This window comes from Arachis hypogaea, chromosome 12 (genome assembly GCF_003086295.3).
Source record: "Arachis hypogaea cultivar Tifrunner chromosome 12, arahy.Tifrunner.gnm2.J5K5, whole genome shotgun sequence".
Lineage (NCBI taxonomy): Eukaryota > Viridiplantae > Streptophyta > Magnoliopsida > Fabales > Fabaceae > Arachis > Arachis hypogaea.
The window spans coordinates 118790850-118807268 of NC_092047.1; the positions used below are offsets into that span (position 1 = coordinate 118790850).

General features: G+C 25.3%; 2 protein-coding genes across 2 annotated transcripts; one reads left to right on the forward strand and one right to left on the reverse strand.

The window, feature by feature from the left end:
• Positions 1-1206: 1206 nt before the first annotated feature.
• On the reverse strand, positions 1207-2029 carry LOC112728807 (small ribosomal subunit protein eS17-like). Its single transcript, XM_025779111.3, has one exon. The coding sequence runs from the start codon at positions 1769-1771 to the stop codon at positions 1340-1342; it is 432 nt and encodes a 143-aa protein (XP_025634896.1). The 5' UTR covers positions 1772-2029; the 3' UTR covers positions 1207-1339.
• Positions 2030-2031: 2 nt separating this feature from the next.
• On the forward strand, positions 2032-2455 carry LOC112728808 (uncharacterized). Its single transcript, XM_025779112.3, has one exon. It carries the CDS (start codon positions 2032-2034, stop codon positions 2227-2229), a length of 198 nt encoding a protein of 65 aa, XP_025634897.1. The 3' UTR covers positions 2230-2455.
• The last annotated feature ends 13964 nt before the right edge of the window (positions 2456-16419 follow it).

Here is a 16419-nt window from a genome sequence, read left to right on the forward strand (position 1 = left end):
GCTGGTAAATATTCATTGATCTTGTTTTATTTTTTGTAAATACAATACATAATACTAAAACAGTAGTGTCAATCAGACTATAGTTTATCTCGTACAGTCAGATGAAGATTTTACATAATTTCTGAATTTAATTTGTTCATTAGTTAGAAATTACATATGCTCTTATCTTAAAGTACACCACATTCATATTATGAAGAGGTTCAAGCATGCTTAAACTATTAGTAAAAAATTATATTATCAACAAATTAATCATATATTTGTTACATTTAAAAATTCTTGGGCATTAATACATGTCATAATGTGCGCAACTCCTTCAATTTTTGCTGGACCTTCAAGCTCCAATTACATAAAACCATTAAAATGGAACAATGGAGGTTTAGGACTCCTTTTGGGCCTCAATCCCATTGAAGCCCAATTTCACCCTTGGGGAGAATTTTTATCAAGAAAACAGGGGATATTTCAGGAATTACCGTATGGCGTATTATGTAAAGTCTTCGTTGATTATGTTTTGTTTATGCAGCTGAATGAATTATGCAAATAGCTATTTGTCATCCCAAACATATCCTTTATTTTTTTGGTTAAACAAACATTCTTGGTCTATTATGGTATCGGCTAAAAGAGACACGATAATTCGTGAAACTAATCCCCTGTATTCATCTTTGTGCTTTTAAGTTTAAACCATGCAAGCAAGGAAAAGATGATATAATTTATGTTTATGTAGTGACCTGTGAAAAGATGATACTGTGAAAAGATGATATAGTTTGATGTATTTGACTGAATTGTAGACTCTCAATTATCATCTTTCGCATAAAAACGACTCTTCATAAAAACTACTTAACATGATTAGCCATGTTCATACATGAATAACAAATCATCTATACTGTCAGCTATCAATTTCACATGAAATTACGAAATTATAAAATTAATTGAACCTAAATTTCGCCCAAAAATAGTTACTATATTCTTAGTTACCCAAAAATAAATAAATAAAGTAATAACTAGCCTCATTCTTATCCTTACTGCACCAAGATTAATCTACCTTAACTTTAACAAAAAGAACATTCCCTTCTAACATAAAATCATAATTCTAACAAGTAAATATAATAAAAACTCAGCTAAAAGCTACTAAAATCACCAATATGCAATAGTGCAGCATTGTAATATTCTCTCCCAATGCAATACATAACACACTGATGGCACTAACAATTTAACCGAAACAAAAATTAATTCCATTCAGAAACGCATTCAAGAGTTTTAACAATATAAAGTATTAAAGTCCGAATGATAAATAAAACGACAAAAATAACAACGAAAACGACACAACCACCATTATCAAAATTCAGAACCTCCTACCAGCGCCGCCAGCAAAACCACCGCGGCCAAACGGAACCTGCTGAACCGCCGTAGGCTCAACCTGCACAACACCAGGAATATCAGACATACCTAACGCAGCAAGCATGTCGATGGTCTGCTTATCGACCTCGATGCTATCGACATTAATGGCGGAAACTTCTGGAACGAAATCCATGCGCCTCTCTCTCTCCTCTTCCTGCAGCTTCAGCGAGATTCCACGAACCGGTCCTTTCTGGATCCTCTTCATCAGGTGCGTTGAGAACCCTGCGATCTTGTTTCGGAGCCTCTTCGATGGGATTAGCGCTACTTCTTCTAGAACCTTCTTGTTCGTGTGAAAATCCAGCGTCATTTTGGAGTAGTACCTCTCGATCACTTGCCTCGAGGATTTTTTCACCGTTTTTGTGCGAACTCGCCCCATTCTGTGTTTCACTCAGTGAGTTCGTGCAGCGAGTTAGGGAGAGGAGAAGAAGAAGAATATAGGAAAGGGGATTGTTACTTGTTAGGGTTTCAGGGAGAAATTATAAACTCGAAAGTAGGGTTTTGTAGGAATTTTTGTTGATTGGGCTTTGGGCTGGGCCTTTTTCTATTTTATGGGCCTTACTGTTTAGTTATTGGGCCTATTTTCATTCTTCGGAAAAATACTTAAAATACTTTGAATTAACTAAGGGATGGGAGGGGATGTATGAAATGGTGTTGTGGTCGTACCCACCGACGCGGAAGCAAGTGGTGGCGAGCGCCGCCGTGTTTGTGACGGGAGCGTCGCTGGTGGGCGCCGGAGCATACCTATCAATGGCGAATATAGGCCCACAGCAGGCTCGTGCTAAAGCTCGAAGTGAAGAAATCAAGAAGCTTCTGAGGAAGTTTCTCGATGATTGATTGCAGCAACTTGTTAGAAAATTAGGGTTTTATGCGTGTAATTGAAAGTTGTTTAATTTGTTATGATGAATATTTATCGCTAAACTGTAATATTATGAATGAATGTAGTTTTTGGTTCCGAATTTGGATCGTGTTGTGCCTTTTGTAGTTCATAAATTATGTGTAGAAAGCTTCAGTTTTAAGGTCCTATAGTGAATGAAGGCTTCATCCCCTTCCCTTGGAGTTATATGTTTATTTATTTTACTGTTTTTCACGATATCCCTCAACTCGATAGGTCAAGGACTAATCCGCTGCAGCTGAGCTCTATTTGTTGTTGACTAATAAGTTGCGGCATGTACAAGGCAAAATTTGAACTCCCAATACTTGCTTAAGCAAACTAGTGAACTAACCACTAGACCAACCCAACTTAATTAAATTATATGTTTATTATTCTCCTAAAAGTGTGAGCTCAATGCCTTGAGAATTCGAATAATAACTTGTATACATTTAAATCAAATTTACAACGAATTAATTCTTTAAAGTTAATTTATATTAATTAATTAATTAATTCACTTATTTACTTAAATAATTGTTATGAGTTCGATTTAAATAGACATGTAATTTCTATACATTTAAATCAAATTTATGACGAATTAATTTTTTAATTTATCAAGTTAAAAAATCAATTTAGATTAGTTAATTAGGTAGCTCACTTATTTGTTTAATATATGGACTCTTTTTTTTTGACTTGTATAGACTGTTTAATAGATAGGGCCGGTTTCAAGTTTCAGCCCAAAACATACTTACACCTGAGCAAAAGAAAAAAAGCACTCACTTAAAACTGAAAAAATATCCAGTCCAACAAAAAAGTATAAAAAAAAATAAATGACTTACTACTTATATATATACTATTGGACTAATAAATATTGTCTCATTATTAGCTATTTGTTTATTTTAATACCAAAAAAAAAAACTATTTGTTTATTTACTTTTGTTTAGATAAACAATGAAAAGTAACATTTTCAATGAACTATAATATAAGAATTAATTTAAAGATATTTGAAGATGCAAACTACAATAATAATGTACTATTATTTATTTAAGTGTTTTGTGGTGCATCTTAAGCACATACAAAACATCAGGTTAATTTCATACACAGCAAAATACATATTAGAATTTTTGAATTACTCCCAAATCCAAGTAGCAGTAATTTTTTTTTAATCTCACTTTATCCCTTTATATATTTATTATTATTAATTTGTCTTCCTCAATCATACCTAGTAGCTGGATTTATCCTTATCTTTTCTATAATACCTCGTTAATTCTATTTGCTTTGCTTCCACACAAAGCATGATGTTTTGTTAATTAAAGGAGATATCAGATATACATGACGAATGGATAATAATCATTCTACAAATAATAATAATTACAACACTAATAAGAATCTATTTAAGTGTGACACATGTCTCCACCTCCTATGTATATCTTTCTCACAGAAAAGGACATAATGAAACTCTAGTAGTGTGATTAATTATTATTAATTAATTAAAGTACTAATAACAGTTCACCATGATTGATAAAGTTTAGTTTTTGACTTATATATCGTTGCCTTTTGAGTTCATTTTAACGTTCACCGAATACCCATTTTTCTGATTCTATATTTATCAAATGTCATATTCACTACAGCATAGGATGAAAAAGCAAATCAACTTTTAGGTGAAAATTCTTCACTTCACGTCTCTTTTCTCACACTAGGACAAAATTTTACTTGTTTCAACTACTACTTCATCAACATACATATTTACTTACTATTTTAAAAATAAAAATATAGGATGCTAACTTTTAATTGTCAATATTAGTTACTTTTATTGTAAATTTATTTTAACTTTATTTTTTAGAGAATTTTGAGTTCAGAGTTAAAATTTAGGATTTTGAATTTATAATTTATAATTTAAAATTAAAAAAAATTGGTTTCATAGTTAAATTTTTTAAATATTATAAAAAAGTCTAGAAAATCAGTATTTTTATTAAAATTTGACCAGTATTTAACCAGTAAAAAAATAAATAATCTGACACCATTAAAATACTAATAATAACTAATTAATTATTACAAATCACAAAATTTATTGTCTTTTAACACTCTTCAAATATTATATTTAAGCATTAAACAAGACAAAAGACATTGATATTCTTTCAAAAATAATTGCACAAATACTCATATTTTTAAATATATATATTAATATTATATTAGATTTAGATCATAAAACACACAACATTCATATATTCCTTTTTTAAATAAAATAGTATCATAGGTAATATCACCTAAGATCCAAGAAGCAAAGGACATAAGCATAGTTTACACTTAAAAAATACTATGTTAACCAATGAAGAATCAAATAAACTAATTAATAATTATCTTTTAATTTTTATTGGGATTACTATTATTTGATTTTATAATGTGAATCATTTTGAGAAGGCATATATAATGAAATTACGAAGTTTGATTTGTCATGACTTGGCATATGGGCAATGCTTGATTGGTGGTGATGATGGGAGAGCTATAATAATAGGTCTTCTATTGAGTCCTCAACCAATTGACTTCAATCTTCAAAAGTTAGGCCATGGATTGTGACATTTCATTAGTCTCCATTTTTGACACCCACATAAGTGATAAGTGTCCCTTTGTGTGACAAAATCTACACGCGGATGCGTATAAATTCTAGTAACTATATATATTATATTAATTAAATTTCTTTATAATAGTGTATATAAGTAATTAATTAATTTATTATTCCCATTGTTTAATTGATAAACACGTTACATTGTATTCTTATCTAGCTAACTACGGGTGTAAAACTTTGAAATGTTCAAGGTAAAATTTGCATGGCTGGGTGAATAAGAAAGATAGGATTTATTTAATTAAACCCGAGTATATATACATATAATTTATGTGCATGTTCATTGCACCTTAAAATTTTGAACTGTTTTATGAAAATGCTATCTGTCATACTTGCTGTGGATAGGTATCATCATTTTAAATTCAACATCTATCTTTTTTTTTTTAATTTAAACTAGTCTTTAAATACTACAAAAAATTATCAGAATAACGACGGATGATTTTAGCGACCAATAAAATTAATTGTTAATAACAAACGATTTAGCAATTGATCGATTTTTTCTATATAAAAAAATTACACTAAATCCGTCACTAATTTCTAATTTAGCGACGGAAAACTTAATCGCCATTTAGTAACCGATGTTTGTTAACAACCGATATTATTTAGTGAGGATTTGATAGCCTTGGTTAAAAATCGATTGCTAAAATCAATCGCTAATGATTAGCACCTGTTTCAAATTTAGTGTCGCTATATTGATAACTTTTTATAATAAAAATAGTTATTAATATAAATACATACTAAAATATAAAATACATATTATATATATAATAATAATTAATTTAATAATTAAATTTTAGTGTATACATAATACTTTTATTTTTATTTTATGTTAATTTGAAATATTAATAACATATTATTACGCATACATATATATGACTTATATTAATACTAATTATTTATGGACGGAATATAAATGTCTTAATCAACCACATAAGCATATATATTAGCCCTCAACTAAGTAGTACTAGCTAGCTAGTGTCCCTCACATGCAAGGCTTCACATACGCATGAATTTTATCACATTCTAAATTCTTTGTTGTTTTGTACATTACTCTTTGAAAAGTAATAATAATAATAGTTACGTTTGCATTCATCATCACTTAAAGAGTATGTTCAGGTTAAGGAACGAAAAATAATTTAAGACCTCTCAATGTGGCGGACTTTATAGGTGGACGTTGATGTATTATTTGTTGGTTAGTGTTTTCTATTATTTATTATGACTATTATTATTAATTTATTATCATCATGTGTTGGTACATGCATTCATTGTGTGTCCTATTAGACCGTATATTAACGCATGCACTCCCATTACTTTAAAAGGCAAGTCAAATTTGAGATGTTCTTCAATTCGTTGTAAAGCTACTTCTAAATGTTTACCCACAAAACTTCAATCACCACCTAGCTTATTTAATTTCAAACATGCTATCAATACACTTAAAATTAATTATTTGTATAAAATATATATATTAAATATTATGATTGATTAATTAATGATTTTTTTATATGTATATAATATTTTTATTTATTTTTTCAATAAAAAATGTTAAAATTAGTTCTTATATATATTATGATAACAATAAAGATTTATCTTACTAAATTTGACTGAATACATAGATATAATGATATTATTGTGATCTATCATATTTTATGTTTGTAATAAAATTATTTTACACAGAGATTTACTATTAATAATTTTTTGTATAGTATGTTTCACTCATTTTTTATATTTTTTATTTGTCTACCTTTTATTTGATCCTTTTCTAATTGGACTCTGTTAATATTTTTTAAATATGTCAAAATCACCTAAAATGAGATTCTATTCATTTTAAATTTTTAAATTTTTATATTAAAAATATAATTTAATTTTAATGTATTGACAATAAAAAATATTTTATACAGTCGTACAATTATAATCATTTTCTTCACACAGTTAATATAAAAGGTAGTTATTTTTACTAATATGATATTATGTGATTGAATGCATGTGTAAAATGATTTTATACCGATAATATATTAAAATTAAATTCTTAAAATATTAAAAAAATAATAAAATTTTATTTTTTTGAATGAGAAATAAGGAAATGGAGATATGGGGCCTAGTGGACCATGCTACAATATATTGGGCCTCCTGTGGGGTAGGTCCCACAACTAGAGTCCTATACTCTAGATCCACCCCTAAAGAGAAAGGGTTACACAAGCATCACGTGACACGTGCCACTTAACCAATTCCATCACCATTCTCTGCAACGCTTTTGTTACACTTTGTAGTACACCCAACAATAATAACTCACAAAAGAAGAACAAGAAGAAGAAGAAGAGAGCATGCTAATTCCTATTGAAACCATTAAGTGATGAGGAATAAAAGCAAGCATGGTTGACAAATAGGAACTTGGGAATGGAACAACAAATTAATTTTCTTTTTTCTATTTTTTTTGAATTTTTCTTGAGGGGCCCAGGGGGCCTTTCTGATCCAATGTGGGCCCACAAAAGGGTATAGAAATATTTACATTGATATTGTGGGCCCCACTTGCCTTTATGTGTAGCCCCCACCACAACGCATGCCTTTGCCTTAATGGGTGAGAACTCAGACAACACAAGTGAGAAGTGTGAAAATTAATTCACCAAATCCATTTCTTTTATTTTTAGGGCCAGCCCATACGGTCCCAAAGAAAAAAAAATTAAAATAAAAAAAAAACATCGTCTCTTCTGTGTATTATTTATTATAGTGTCATTAGTGTGTATTTGGAAAATGTCTCAAAGCTTGTGCCTATGTTATATCTACTATTTTTTTTTTATTTTTTTTTATGGACAAAGTTGACAAATACAGTTTTAGATATGATATAATTTTTTTTCTGTTTTTATGTTTGCCTTTGTTTTTAAATAGATATGTATTTTATAGGCTATAGATATAATAAAATAAAATAAAATTGATTCTAGAGATGGAAATATAGATACAATTTTTTGTCTCAATAGAATATTTTATATTTTTTATATTTCCTAAAGTTATGACAAAATATTTCTCTCTCTTTCAATTTATGTCTCTATTTATTTGATTTTATTTTGAGAAAATTACTAAAAAAAATTAGAATCTCACATTTTTTAGAGGAAGTGACCATTATTACAGTATTTATAATTCATTGAAAAAAATATATATTTTTATGAACTAATTTTTAGATTTGAATTAAATATATCGATTAACTTGAAATGATATGATACATGATCATATTTTATCTTTTATATTAGACCATTTATAAAAGTTCAGTCTTACAGACTTTACATTTCAAAATTTTTGTTTTGGATATAAAAGAGTATCTTAAAAGTTTCACATTAAATCTTACGATTGGACTGTGTTATGTATATATTAAAATCAACTATTAAAATTAGTTATTTGTATAAAATATATATTAATAATAAATTAAATTATACATATATTTATATATAAATAAATTGATGATTACATTAATAATTAATTTTTGTAGCTAATTTTAATATACAAATAATATTTTTATTATAGAGCATGCCAAAATCGAATTTAAAGTAAAGGGGTAGAACTGATTTTTCCCATGTGACATCATTGTTTGGATTCCACTACCTCAAATTAATACCACCTTGAATTGATTCAGAGAAACTGAAATTTTGTTACTTTCTTTATCAAAAATCATTTTAGAGAAATTGTTTAACATAAATTATTTTACATCAAAATAGATTCTAAAAAATCCGAGAAACACAGACATTCAAAGATATGATCAATAGCATAATACTTATTTGGTAAATATTCTTCCTCTCTTTTGGATGTTGTGTAATTTTGCATTGGTTTTTTATGGTAATTTTTGTTAAGGTCAATAAAGATTGATTTCCAATTTTTTAATTATAAAATCTCTAATATATTATGAAATTATTTGTGTTTCAAAAAGTTAGAATAGTTATATTTTTTAACACGGTGTATTATGAGTCTCATATTTTTTTAAAACATGACTTCTAGATAGTTTATAAATTAAATGTGAAGTATCTTTTATTTCTTGAATAAATCTTTGAAATAATTGAGTTAAACTCGTCCAATTTTAATTTTAATATGGTTTCAAATATATAATTTTTAATGTTAAATTAAATTTGTCAAAATTCTTAGATTATTATTATTTTGTAGGAATTAGGAATGATTTTTAGTTATAATTTTGGGATTGTTAAAAATATAATTGTTCATGTATCTTTTATTAACATAAATTTTTTAGAGTTTTTATCTAAAAATTTAAAATTCGATTCTAACTTGTTGACCTAGAAGAAACAAAAGTATAAAATAAATAAAAAGGGACAAATATCTAAAAAAATTATGTAAATATTTTTATATATCTGCTTTCAAATAATCTAAAGGTATATATAATTATACAAACCCTAAATCTTGAAGCTTTAATTTATAATTTTAACCTGAAACTTATATTATATATTTAAAAAAGAAGAAGAGAGAAACATGTTTTTGAACTCATTAACAGTTTAGAAAGATATTTAATTATCAATGATTCATCAGTAATAAAAATCTTAATAATTAAACTGTATATATTTTTAATTTCTAATTTTCTATGACTTATGGTGAGACTTGAGAGGTTCTTAATTATTATATATATGAGCTTTAAGAAGAGAGGGTGAAGCATCTAGCTGGTGTATAGCTGCATGCTTCTGAGTAATTTCTGATGTACTAATTATATATATACTTTAGAAAATTGTCCATTTATTTAATTAATTTAAATTAAACATATATAAATGATAATATAAAATAAAATTATAAAATAATAGAAATAAATTACTAATAAAACATATGTTAGTATTATAGGTAGCTGGGTGTAGGTTGTTTTGTTAGACCAGTGACCCCACATATATATAGTTTTTTTGGATTAATGACAAAATATTAACATAAAGTATAGTATAGATTAATACCTTAATAAGTTGATAAATAGTAAAGTTGATAAATATATGAGAAGTCCCAGGTTAGCATGCTATGTTTGTTTTTTGCTCCTTAATTAATTTTATTAATTATTTTATAATTTTCTTGGAATAAATAAATTATTAATTCTTTTTTGTCGGTTTGCTATATATATTATTTAATTAATAATCATTTCAAGTTGATATATGAAACTTCATGAAACTTATCATATTTTTCGTCATCCATGCTGCTTTCGCCCCACTTTCGCATCATCAATTGCTTGTCTCTTACCTTTTCTTTAATAATAATAATAATAATAATAATAATAATAATAATAATAATAATAATAATAATATAAATCAGAAAACATATTTGACATGGACTATAGCTTTGAAATCATTTCAGCAATAATTCATAAAATGAAGAAAACAACAATTCATAAACTGAGAAAATACCTTCAAATGTATGTAAAAAACTAAAAATATAGACATAAATTTTAATTAATAATAATAACAATAATAACAACAATAAAATTAAATATTTTTAAAATTTAAACTAATAAAAAGAGACATATAAAAAATTATATTTTTAATATATTTCTTGAAATACGAATTAATTTTGAATTTATCTAAAATTTTGTATAGGTGTTTGTTTTTTTTTTTTTGAAGAATAATAAATATTAAAATCTAAATTTTTTTGTCGTACAAATTTTGATATTATATTATAAAATTATTTTTTAAATAAATTTAAATTAATACAAAATATATATAAATAATTATATTTTTAATAATTATGACCACCTAAGTTTTTCAAAAGTTTATAGTAGTGGATATATAATTATATATAATTTTCAACCTTCTTGCCTTGGGTTTCGGTCTAATAACATTTCACCACAAGGCAAAAACAAAATTATAGTTTTGGAATGTGTTATTTGTTTTCCATGTAAAGCACCATGAATTATTATATACAGATCAGAAGGAAAGAAATCTAGTTGCGTGGGACACTAGCATAAATAAAGAATATAATATTAATTTCATATGATGAACGACAAGATTTATTAAAGAAGAAAAATTAGACTTATTGCTAACAATTGAATGATGTTAACCCATTATTACTGATGTTTTCGATAAGCCAAATCTTGGGTATGTGTCTTAATTAAACATCCATTTCATGACTAGTGATTAACAATAAAACTTTGATTGAACCACTCATTATCACAAATCATATATATATTGGCTATAATCTTGCACCATGAGACACATTCTCATATAGCGTATAGCATTCCCTCATAAAATTCTTCAAGTAACTAACCATTTTTTATTATTATTATTATTATTATTATTATTATTATTATTATTATTATTATTATTATTTCTAAAAATTCTAAATTTAAATCCTATGATAACAGAAAATAAAAGACTAAAATTTAGGATTTTCAATATATATATATATATATATATATATATATATATATATATATATATATATAAAATAGAAGTATTTTAGTTATTTTTTATAATAGAGTATTATAATTATTTTTTATAAAAAATAATATTAATCTAGACCAGTTTAATATTTGATTCATTATTTTTTTCGATCAAATTAATTTGTCTAACTTAATTTTGACAAAAATAACATAATTTAATTAATTATATATATTAAATTTTAGTTACTAAAAAATATTATTAAAAAAAATATTTTAGATATTTTTATTTGAGTAGCTCCTTTATTATTATTATTCCTTGGTGATTATAGCCTCTTTCTTAAGAGTATCTATATCTATATATATATGTTTATCACCTTGCCATTTGGCATGCTAATATGCAATTAACTTTTTATGTTTTCTAAATTTGCTTTCACTCATAATCATGAGTATATATGTTAGTCAAATTATACAAATACTTGGACTAGGTTAATTGTTAGATATACATTATTAGTCATGTTCATTCCACTTTCCCCACCCCTCAAGTCTTCCAATAATATAGTTCAAATTCAACCTATCTAGCTGTCTAGTTGAAACACATTGTTAGTTTTATTTGACTAATATTATTCTTAAAGTTCCATTGTTTGATACATGTTTCATGTTTTTGTTAAGAAGTTTGTCTCAGGTGCAACAATCTCTTATACTAAATACAATTTTTAAAAAATGGCCATAATAACTTTCTCATAATACTTTCTTTAAGAAAAAATATTTTGAGACATGATGAATATTTTGCCATTCTTTGCATTTTTTTAAAAACATTTGTATCTTTTTAACATTTTTGTGTTTTTAACATAAAATAAAACTATACACAATTGCATATAGCTATATCTTTCTTTCAAAAAAAAAAAAATTACACTCATGTATAACCCTACTACACCTCTCTTTAATGTCACAGAGAGCATCATAGCTTTTATACACAAATTTTAATTCCAACAAGGTAAAGTACTTATTTAATTTTTTAATGTTAGACTAAATACTAGTTTTTTTTCTCTAATATTTAAAACATCTTGTTTTTATTCAAAATATTTTATTTTATCTTATTTTAAATTTTTTTCCAAAAATATCATTTTTTTTATTATTTACTTGTTTTCTTAATTTTCTGTTATTTCATTATTTTTAAATCACTATAGCTACTACCATGATTATGATATAATTACGATTTTTGCACTATTTAAAAGAAAAACATAATGTAAAAAATATATTTTTAAAAGAAAAATTTTAATTTTAATCATAAAACTAAAATATGACGAAATAAGATGTTTGAAATAAAAAATATAATAACATCTAAAAACATTAATAACAAAATTATAATTGACTTACATGATACCTATTAAACAATATTTTATAATTATATTAGTTATTATATAACTTTTAACTATATTATTAGATGTACACTAGAATCGACTACTAAAACTAACTATTAATATAAAATACATATTAAAATATAAAATATATATTAAAAATAAATTAAATAATATATATTTATTTACACATAAATATAAAATAAATAATTTTTATAATTAATTTTAGTATATAAATAATATTTTTTTAATAACTTTTGATCTAATGATACACATTATTCGACCCAAATGAAATAGATTGTTGTGGAATATAATCACGCGGATATAAGATAAATGATTAATGTGCAAAGACAATGCAAAGTTCAGTACCACTTGAGTCCCTACCTATCAAATGAAAGTCTAAGATATCGGCCATTTTGCATTTCTGCACTATTATCAAAGTTTAATGGTCCATCTCCAAAAGACAAGTATGTGTCAAGTATGAACTTAAGGACTATGGTCCCCTACTAATTAATTAACCTCTTGAATCAACAAATTTAGAAAAAATAAATGAACTAAACATTTGTTGAAAATTTGGCATCAACTTTAATTTCTGGTTAGTTTCTTATTTGGTTCCGTTTGGAACTATAACTTTCAACTTGCTTTTAATTACTACTATGCTTTTTGTGGGAGTTTTAGGGTCACACATTTGTGTTCACATTTATAAATTAATTATTGATGCTATATATCTGAGATTAGATATCTTTGTACACTTTTCAGGTTCAAAAGGGCATCACTCAAAACATATTATTATTAGCTAATACTATGTTTAATTGTTTACCAATAATGATTAATAATTAATTAGTTTCTAAGTGAGATCCACTCTCTAACTAATTATTTGGTCCACTATTATAATTAATCAGCCCTTGCTCTTGTTGTTTATTATGTTTTTTTAAGGTTTCAATTTTTATATATGTATTAATATTAGTACAAGATTCTTTTGTACTGATGATATTTAATTAAGTGGTATTATATATGTATGCAAATTAAAATAATTAATATTTTTATTTAGATATATAAAAGAAATGAAAGTTTAATTATTTTTGTGTATTGTGTATTGACATACAATGCATAATTAAATGTTAAATAAAATATTTTATCCTAAAAATGCATAAAATAAAAATTAAGTTTTGTTTTAATTATGCTAGTCTACTCACCCATAGTCTAAAATTTGACCAATTAGTATGAAATTCAAGTATCACATGCAAGATGCGTGTAATTCTGATAAAAGACAACAAGAATAAAATGATAGATAAGTTTTTTTTTAAAAAAAAAATTTAGATAAATAAGTTTTTAAAAATTTATATTTTAGATATATTAGTTTATAAAAAAATTATTAATAAAGTCTTTTACTATAGTAAACGTGGATAAATTATGTTTAAATTAAATTTTTCTTGTACTCTGATTATAGAGATTAATTTACAGATGCATTTATGTTTACTATTGTAAAGAATTTTATTGATTTTTTTTTCTTTTGAAATTAATTTGTCCGAAGTATAAAGTTTTAAAAAATTTTATTCAAATAATAATGATGACTCTTTTTTAAGAAAAAAAAATAAAAAAATAACTGAGGATAATGAACTAGCTAGTTTCATTATATAAGTTCAAAACCGGTGCGATAATAGTCTTGACTCTTCAATAATACTAACAAATAAAGCCCTAGATTGGTTTTCCAAAAACACACACAAACACACATTAATTAATTAAGGTGAAAACTTAGATACAGTCAACTTTACATAAAGTTAATAATTGAAAATCATTAGATAAACATTTAGTCAAATTATTTAATCGTTGTCAACTATCAACTTCACGTAAAATTGATTACATCTGAATTTGTACTATTAATTAATTAATAATTGGATGAGTAAGTATCTGTTGTTGAATTTGTTTAATAAGTCACGGTGTACGAAACACACTCAGGTGCAAGATGCGTATCAACATTATAGATTGCATACATCGTCTTTGGCCTTTTATTAACAAGTGGTGTTTGGAATATGTCACCACTTCAATGAACACTATTATTACAATCTCGAACACTCTCTCTGTTGTATCTCTTTACTATACAAAAGACAAATTTTTTAGTTAAACCAATCATACCATCTCTATCACAAAACTAAACCATGCTCTTGCTGCCTTTCTTCATCGATTGCAATAAACAAAAATATATAAATAAATAGAGATACAACTTCCTGCCTTATTATTAATATATGCAATTTTCTTGCAAGTGTGTATATCTCTTGAATTTATGTGAATTTTACATACATTTTTCTTATCTTATACTGAATCTTTTTATAACAAAATTAAATTCTAAAGTTTATTTTGTAAATATTTTGATATATTATATTATTGGTATAAATTATTTATTTCAAAAGATTAAATTAATAAAAAAATACATAAAAAATTATATTTACTATACAATCAATAATAGAATAACAACGATTTTATTAAGTTTTTGCGGCGGTTTTAAACTGTCGAAAAACATTTTAGTGGCGTTCGGATCCTTTAAACGGTAAAAAATGATAATAATACAAATGAAATTAATTATACATACAATTTTTGAAAATAATTAGTCATTTTTAAATGGATTTCAAACCAACAATAAAGATTGAAAGAAATAAAAAAACAAAAAAGTTTTTGGCTAGGTCATGTTTATAAATGCATGTATATATGTGCTCATGCAATTTATCACTAAAAGGAAAGACATCATAGACTTAATTAGTCATCATATCAATTCTTACAAGGAAAGATAGATCTTGCAAAATATTCAAGTTGATGACGAGAGATTATTCTTCTCACTTAGGAAATTGAGGAACTCCAAGAATGGGAAATATTTAAATGTTATATATATATACAATGTATTATATACCTGTATGACTACATGTATAGCTAACTAGAGTTGGCATCATTGGCTCACTATTGGTCAAATTAAGGTTTTGTTTATTGCATTATTATTATTATTATTATTATAATTAAGTTTGGTTTTTGGATTAGTCCAAGCACACATCATTATTTTAAACATCTAAATTTAAATTTTATTTTTTATTATATTACTATGACTACTAATTAACATTGTTGGTGTTTTTAATTTGAATAATCTAAAGGCATATATAACCTTAAACTAGAAACAACTGCTCTTCTCAAGTAATTTTTTAATCATCATCATGAAAAGATTAAAAGAAATCACCATGCATATTACTTATTAAATTATACCAACTAATTTTTTTTATTCACTAATAGCTAGGGTTACTCCAACATGCTGTATAAACTACTAAATTTAGGATTTAATTATATTTTATATTTTTTCTTTTGAAAAATACTGGAGAATAGTTTTAGATTTAATGATAATAACATCGAAAATTTTTAAGTTTATCGAAAACACCAGTGTTCCAGTTATTTTAACCGTTGATTTTAATTAATATATTATATATATTTTTTATAATTCAGATCAATGGTTAAAATAACTGAAACACTAGTATTTTCGGTACACTTAAAATTGTTCCAATAACATAAATCAAACAAAGCTTTAATTAAATATTCCACTGGAATACCTGTAATTAAAAAGAAAAACCCTAAAAAAAAATTATTAATTAGTTGTCCCTCTATTTGGAGGTGCCTACCCTACTTTCCTTAAATATCTTATGGAGGTTGTCTTGTTTCTCACCTCATCAACCTGAAATAAAGAATTCAGATTTTTCCATACATAAAGACCAACCCATACCACAAATGTAACATATATCATATAATATAATATAAATAAATAAATAAATAAATTTAATTAAAATAATTGCATGGCAGA